Here is an 8,732-nt window from a genome sequence, read left to right as displayed (position 1 = left end):
GATCTTTGCTGATACTATTTGTTTCTGAAGAACACTTTTCAATGTAGTAGCTTAAAGGAATGTCGCTAAGGATTATGTAAAATATGTTAATGTTTTCTTTAAAAAAAATTTTAAATGCTTATAAATAAGTTCCTGGCTGACGTTAATACCTATCAGAATAAAAGCTTACTACAGCTGTATTTATATGTTTTCGGTTCAAAGTAAAAATAAAATAAATTTATTTAATCTATTTCAGATCAGTAAGGAAAGTTTCGAAATAGTTTCCCCAAAAGTGTTTATAAAGATACGGATTTTATTTTAAAAAGTGTTTGCCTTTGTCTTGAAATGATAATTTTTGTAATTATCATTGTTGTTTCAGCATCATGTATGTGAAATAACGAAGTGAGTTGAAATTGCAGCTGTCACTGACGCTATTACAGCTAATTCACAAAAAAACAATTATATCAATTCTGCTCCAGCTTTGTCTTTCATTGGTGTCATTTCAATCGATTATTTTGTCACAAATTTGTGGCTTTGCGCCAATGGAAAGAATCATTAATGCATGAATGGGTACCGACGGCAAATTAATGAAAATATTGCGGTAGATTTGGTGATATTTTAGCGCTGGATAAAATCCTTGCAGTGTTTGTTCTCGCTCTTTACTTTTTGAGTGCAAAGTTTGCAGAGTTAAATTTATGCTTTTCATTCTTCCAAGGTCGATAAAATAAAGTACCAGTCAAGTACTGGAGTTGATATAATGGTCTGTTTTGCTCTTCGTATTTGAGACTGTGCATATGTAAGGGAAATGTCATCAGTGTTATGTTACAGCTGTGATTGAAAAAGAAGACCACAATACGTGTCTGTGCTTTTTAGCTGCGTTGTTTTTGCATTCTGTATTCATAAGCTGCCTGGGTCAAGAATATCTTTCATTCTAGTGGGATGAAGGAAATAAATACCGCTCAAGAACTGAAGCTGATTAAATCTCCAGATACCTAGCCTTGTGGAAAAGTTGCTCCTAGTGACACTTTGTGGATAACAAGTTTTCAGTTAAGTAAACAATTCAATTCTTCTCAGTAGCTTCGTCATTATTTAAAAGTGTGGGCAAGTTGCTGAAACATGTGGCTGTTGACTGCTAACAGCATTTTATTTTGTCTTATTCTCTTAGTTCAAATTCTACCGTAGTCAATTCTGATTTTAGGCGTGTACTAGAGCTGAGTCAATTGACCAAAATCGTATCTATAAAAAGAATTGACAACTTGAGAGCTATTACTATCTCATTATTACTTCATTACTTACATAACTGAAAGGCAAAGAGCTGGCAGACTAATTTGAGTGATGAACAAAATGACTTACAGTATTTCTTCCTACTCTATACGTTCTGAGTTTAAATTCTGCCGTGGTCAACTTTATCTGTCATCCTTTCGGAGTTGATAAACTAAAAGTTTATCAACTCCGAAAGGATGACAGATAAAGTTGACCAAGTAATGGAGTCGGTAGCATTGATGTAACCTTTTCTCACAAAATTGCTGACCTTATGTCTAAATTAGAAACCATTATTTTTCATAGTGAATTCATGTAGCTTTAGAGTTCAATGCTTATAAATAAGTTCCTGGCTGACGTTAATACCTATCAGAATAAAAGCTTACTACAGCTGTATTTATATGTTTTCGGTTCAAAGTAAAAATAAAATAAATTTATTTAATCTATTTCAGATCAGTAAGGAAAGTTTCGAAATAGTTTCCCCAAAAGTGTTTATAAAGATACGGATTTTACTTTAAAAAGTGTTTGCCTTTGTCTTGAAATGATAATTTTTGTAATTATCATTGTTGTTTCAGCATCATGTATGTGAAATAACAAAGTGAGTTGAAATTGCAGAGTTCAATATTTTATCAGGAACCGATAGCTTTTCGTCTTGCTGTTTATAAGAACATTTCCCATGCTAGTTTAGATGGAATGGTTTTCCTCTTGCAGGCAATATCGAGCATACAAAGGTAGATACGTTGAACAAGAAGCACAGAAAAATAGTTCAAGTAAAGACTGAGTAATACGATCATGTAATTACTTGTACTGCACCTGAAGCCAACAGCCATTGTGGTTTAAACATACATGGCATTTATCATTAATAGGTCATTTAATTAATTCACTTATCCTATTTATATATCTCTAGATATCTCTAGATATCTAAATTAAACTGCGTAAATTATTCAGTCATAGGCTCATTATTAGTTGGATGAAATTTTAATTTTGTTTTGTTAAAAATAAATTGCAAAAAGAAATGTAACGTATTTTATGAAAGTAGTGGAGGATATTTTCAAGAAATATATTAAAAAAAAAAAAAATTACAAGGACAATAAAAACTAGTGAAAATGTGTTTACCTTCACTGACTTCTTGTGGGGTGGCATCGTAAGCTTGCCAACCATCATAACCTGGAGGTAAATCAGGACGTTTAAACCAAGACTCATTCCAAACATGGAAGTCCCTACAATGAATAAACAATAATTATAGTAATAGTGATAATAAAAATACATATTATAATAACGACTTATAACAATGAATGAAATATCAGAGAAGAGATATAATCAAATAAATTGATCCCAGTGCATTTCTCAGCGGCTCAAAAGGCAAAGTCTATCTCATTAGCTTTTGAATCCTGCAATACCGAATAATGTAATTAAAATCCTCAAGTCATTAAATTTAGAATTCTGTCATTTCAGCATTTCAAATGATAATAATAACAATATTAATGATAAATAATTCAGCAGTCAATAGCAACCTGATACGACTTGCTTGGAGTACACGCTACGCTTTGACTCAATTGTAGATGCTCGTATCGTCGCAAGCCGACACAGCCACCCTCCTGATCTCAACACCTTTGGCCCAGCGGCACCTCAATGACGTAATAGCTGGAAGGAAAGGCTGTACCCAAATAATTTAAGTGGTACTTTATTTTATCGACTCCGGAATAGCGAAACACGAAGCTGACCTCGGCAGAATTCGAACAAACAAAATCTGGAACAAATACCGCTAAGCATTTTATCGAAACTCTAATCCAATGCTGATACTTTATTTAATCGACCTCGGAAGAATGGAAGATAAAATGGGCTTTCTGAGAATTGAATATTAAAACTAAAGGACGGGAACAGACACCGCAAACCATGTTGTCCGACACTAACAGTTCCAATCAACTGTCCTAGAAGAGTACTTTAGTTAATCCACCTCTGAAGGGTGGAAGGCAAATGTGATCTTTGCGGGATTTGATGCTCACATTTGGAATGCTTTTGATTGTAGGTCTGTTTCCTCGATCAAGACTCTTCAGCGAGTACAATAACAAGGACAACAGTGACAACAACGAACATTATCCACTATCATTATAAATCTCATGTAATATGTCTTCGTATATGTTGTACGGAAATTATAGTTTTCACAAAACCACCCTCATATTGGCCGGACTCGCCGAATAATATAGTTCTACATATACTATGTCTTAGAAAAGAAAACAGGACATTATAATGGCTGGAATATATTTAGTTATAGATTTGCCTTATCAAGGGATGAACTAAATCTCTAAAAATAACTAACATTACTGGCATCACCAACACAATCCCTCTTATGACCTGCATTATAAAAACGATGAAAATACATTATCACACATAGAAGGCAAGAATGGATTCTTCAAAACAGATCACTGAATGGACAACACAACAAACCAAGAAGAAAAAATACTGCATTAAAAACCAACGGAAACAATAAATGACAGCCACAAACAAAACTGCTAAAGTGAATTGAAGCCACTTCACAATACAACACGTAATCTTACCTAATTTTAGTTGCTATGTCTTTTACTGAACAAGCGTTATTTTTATCCAGAATTGTCATATCTCCTTTATTTTAGTTATTCTGAGTATTGTTAAACAACTGCAGCCGCACAATCATTAGTTTGCCGTTGTTTCTTAAGATTCCGATCTTTGGCGGCAATCGTTTGTTTGTATGCTTTCCATTCTTTTCTTTTCTTTCTTTCTATATATGTCCGTGTGCGTGTGTGTATATATATGTGAGTGTGTGTGTGTATATGTATACACAGATGCATATTTATAAACACACGTGTGAGTGCATGTACAGCTATGCATGTATTCAGATATAGGTATATGTATATGCATATATCTGTGTATTGAACTGTCTATCTACCCATATATATATATATATATATATATATATATATATATATATATATATTTGTGTGTGTGTATGTGTGAGTGAGTGAGTGTGTGTAGAGAGAGATAGATGGATAAATTTCCATATCCAAATACATTCATACATACACACAGGCATACAAAGCACACACACACATATGAATGTATGTATTTGTATATACATACACGCATACATATACGTCACACTCCAGTCTTTGTTTATTTCTATGGAATTGCACCACATTGTATTACATTGTATTTTGTATTGCATTGTATGTACTGCATTATGGCAATTGTCTTTCCGTTAAGTCCCCGTGGCAAAATATAGAATACCTCATCGAAGTCATAAACAATGCCATGACGATGATCAGTATCACGATTATCCTCATCATTGTCTCTATCGTCATATTACGCACATAACGATGATCCTTATAATTATGATAAAAATGATGATTCTGGTGATAATAATAATAGTAATAGTAATAATAATAATAATAATAATAATAATAATAATAATAATAATGATAATAGTAATAATTTATTCTTTTATTAGCCACAAGAGCTCACATACAAAACATTAAAAAGCATGCAACAACATTAAAGACAAAAACAGGACGATACAATGGGTTTTACCGCGTGTACATAATATAATAAAAATTAAAATTAAACAAATTAAAACTCCCAATAGGGGAGGCGCTTTAAGGTCCTCATGGAAAAAAAAACAACAAAAGTCACGGGTGCCTGAAACACCAGGGGAAGAGACCTTCTCCTTTGATTCCCATTTTACTGGTGCACGCTTAGAATTGGTCCTTTCACACTGGCCGGCCTTACAACATTCAGCCACCTTTCAACAAACTTGCTACAAGGCAACACTTCCCTTTGCACCCTCAACTTCCTTTGTAAAAGTTTTTGAGGGCTTGGCCAAAGAGGAAAGTGTCTGTCTTTAACCCTTTCAAACGAATCAACCATACTACCTCTTTCGTTACAGCCACTAGGCAAATAAAAAATGCCTGCTTCTCCCCGCCAAAAGAGGGCGGTGGGACAATCTTCACAATGGATTCAGCTGATAGCCGGATCTGTCCTACACGCGACAGCAGATGTTCGACATATACCCATAAGTCAGCAATACTCGGGCACTGGACTAGGGTGTGCAGAACGGTTTCATTGTTTAGGGCGCACCTCGGGCAGGCCCGGCTGACGGCACTTCCCGAACAGGTAGCGCCTCTCGGTAGCACTGCCAGGCAAGAGATTTCTGGAAGTTATCCATAGGCCCAGGCCCAAAAGTTCTCTGAAACAGACCGGTTAGATGATCTTCATCGACGCCCAGAGTTTCCCCGAGAACGTCATCGCACTTTAATAATAATAATAATAATAATAATAATAATAATAATAATAATAATAATAATAATAACAATAATAATATGTTTACTAAACTGGAGCACTTAAGATGATTCTTTCTTTGTCGTAGCATTGATCCGTTACTTTATGCTATAAAAACGGTAACTGACGTAAATTGGAAACCCCATACACTAAAACAATGTGTGTGTGCGCACGAGTATGTATGTATGTATGTATGTATGTATGTATGTATGCATGCATGTATGTATGTATGTATGTATGTAAATGGACTTACTCGCCTTTCGGTTATGTTTCTCTTAACTAAAAACGGCGAATTGGCAAAGTCGTTACAGCGACGAATAGAAAGTTTTGCTGTATTCTCAGAGCTCGCTAAGGTCAAGTTCGCTTTTCATTCTTTCGGGATTTGATGAAAATGTACCTGTCCTCTGTGTGTGTGTGTGTGTGTGGGTGTGTGTGCCTTTTTCTTTCGATTTCGTTTTCAGTTCTCTCATTCATTTTCTCTCTACTCCCGGGAAGGCGTTGGCTATTTATCAGACATGGACAAGAATAGCTCCGCCAGATTTAAAATGACCAAGACACATCGATTGTAATGGCGGCAGTCAAATTAGTCCATCAAGATTCGGTGGCTCAAAGAAAGAAGGATATCTAAATTACCTAAATTATGTATTACATGTTAGTAAAGGGAATAACTCTTTTTCAAACGATCACATGGACTAGTGGTCGGGGTGTTGCAATCACGAGCGCGAGATCGCAGTTTCAGTTCCTTGACCGGGTGGTTCATTGCGTTCTTGAGCAAAACACTTCATCTCACGTTGCTCTGCGATTTCTTTGACACTGAACAGGTGCACGGTGTGGTGCACCGTGCACCTGTTCAGGCAACGTCGGTTTGATGGAGCGAGTGAGCTAAGTGCAGCGCAAACATTTAATCGCTATAAGCAGAATATTTGTTCGGGTTGTTCAGCAAGAAATTACAATTTAAAGATATACCCAGGATGAGGTCTAAAATAACTGTGTGTTGCAATTGTGTCCTCGATATTTGAATAATATTTGCATATACTAAGGCGGAAAGCTGGTAGAATCGTTTGCACTCTAGGCAAATTGCTTAGCGGCATTTCGTCCGTCTTTACGTTCTAAGTCCAAATTCCAACGTAGTCGACTTTGCTTTCTATTCTTTCAGAGTCGATAAAATATGTACCGGTTCCGATTGATCACTGGAATCGATGTTATTGACTTACCACTTCTCTCGAAGTTGCTGGCCTTACGCAAAAATTTGAAATCAATATTTATATATACATTTATATTTATTAGGTGTATATATATATCATCATCATCATTTAACGTCCGCTTTCCATGCTAGCATGGGTTGGACGATTTGACTGGGGACTGGTGAACCAGACTCCAATCTGATCTGGCAGAGTTTCTAGAGCTGGATGCCCTTCCTAACGCCAACCACTCCGAGAGTGTAGTGGGTGCTTTTTACGTGCCACCGGCATGAGGGCCAGTCCGGCGTTACTGGCAACGGCCACGCTCAAATGGTGTTTTTTACGTTCCACCTGCACAGGAGTCAGTATATATCCGTAGTATCTATCTACCTAGGGCCACACATCATATACACATCCTCAAACTAAATATGTATGTGTGTACACATATGCGCACAATCATAAGCTAGTCTAATACCGAGAGCAGTAGAACTGTTTGTATTCTGTTTTCAACATCTGTTCAACTTTCATTTCAGATGTTGAAAACAGAATTAAAACATTTTTCATTATGACTATTGTCTTAATGAAATGACAATAGACATGTGCAACAAGTTAAAATCAATATAAACAATAGAAATATTCTATTCAAAGTATTAAATTTACCATATCAATAATGTTTTATTTTTAATTGCATGTTTTTTAAAGTTTTCATTTTGTACATAAAATATAATGCTAATGGAAATAATTTACCATAATTTCCAGATAGCTTCGTTAGATTATAACTCGTCACCCATTAATGGAAGAAATTGTATGATTTGTTATGATGGCGTTAATTTTACAATTCGCAAGTATGGCATTGCTGAGTTAATTCTTCATATTTATGTATTTAATCAATGTAAATATGTATTCGTATTTGTATCTGAATAAGTTTATATGCTTTTACATATGCACTCCATTCTTCTCTGTCTGAACATTAAATTATTTTTTCAACAAAAGAAATGACTGAACAGGATCGATTATTCTTTCTTTTAATAACATCTAATAATTTCTTCATAATGTTTCACTTATAAAACTTTTAAAAAATACAATAAACCGTTTTCACTGGATATTGAATTTCTGAAATGTCCAAACACTTTGTTGGTTTCGGTAATTAGTTGAATTTGAAAATTAAAATAGATCTATTGTTTGTTCTGACAAGACTCTTAACTTGACAGATGTTCAAAAACAGCATTATATTATATAGCACTGGCGGGTTCTCCGTCGGTGTTGACGATGAGTATTCAGTTGTTCGAATATCTCAATTCCGTTATGTTGACACGCGCATGCCCTCGCTTATCCACTCTCCACACATACACATACACACTCACAAGCACACACACACCCCACACATCCTCACTCACCCGCCATTTCATCACTCCAAAGAATTTTTCCCACCACACATACACTGTCACACACGTTACATCGCTCACACTCTTTCCTTATCCCCCCTCTCTCGTTTTGCTAGACAACTGTTTCACATCTTCCTTACCACCTACATTTTAGCTTTCTAGCACACGCATGCGCCTACACTTTCTTCATTGCCCTATTCTTCTCAACGCCTGCCCTCCTTTTTCTCTTCAATCTTCTGTCTTAGAATGTAAAGTCCGTAGTAAGTACTGCAAAAGCTTGTTCTACTGAGGATCTAAGGATTGCCTTTTTATTCACTATGGTTGCTACGGGGTAAGAACACTTATGGCTCCTTCATACCAATTATCAGAATTTAATTCTTTCCATCTGGTCTTTACACGTGCACACACACACACACATACACACAAACACGCACATTCACACACACATACACATGTCTACATACGTACATATCCATCAATACATCCATCTATATACACATACACAGACACACACACAGACACACACACACACACGCGCATATATATATATATATACATATATTTGTGTGTGTATATATATGTATATATATATATATATATATATATATATATATAT

General features: G+C 35.5%; 1 protein-coding gene across 5 annotated transcripts in view; it reads right to left on the bottom strand.

The window, feature by feature from the left end:
• LOC106871880 (protein-glutamine gamma-glutamyltransferase K) overlaps nucleotides 1-8,732 on the bottom strand; it is a 427,287-nt gene that overhangs the window by 25,110 nt on the left and 393,445 nt on the right. For all 5 annotated transcript variants that reach the window (XM_052967482.1, XM_014918634.2, XM_014918631.2 and 2 more), the window contains one exon: nucleotides 2,356-2,459. In XM_052967482.1, coding sequence (XP_052823442.1) covers nucleotides 2,356-2,459 — 104 coding nt within the window. The remainder of the gene's footprint in view (nucleotides 1-2,355; nucleotides 2,460-8,732) is intronic.

Source organism: Octopus bimaculoides, chromosome 1 (genome assembly GCF_001194135.2).
Source record: "Octopus bimaculoides isolate UCB-OBI-ISO-001 chromosome 1, ASM119413v2, whole genome shotgun sequence".
Lineage (NCBI taxonomy): Eukaryota > Metazoa > Mollusca > Cephalopoda > Octopoda > Octopodidae > Octopus > Octopus bimaculoides.
This window is presented reverse-complemented; position numbering and strand designations above follow the sequence as displayed.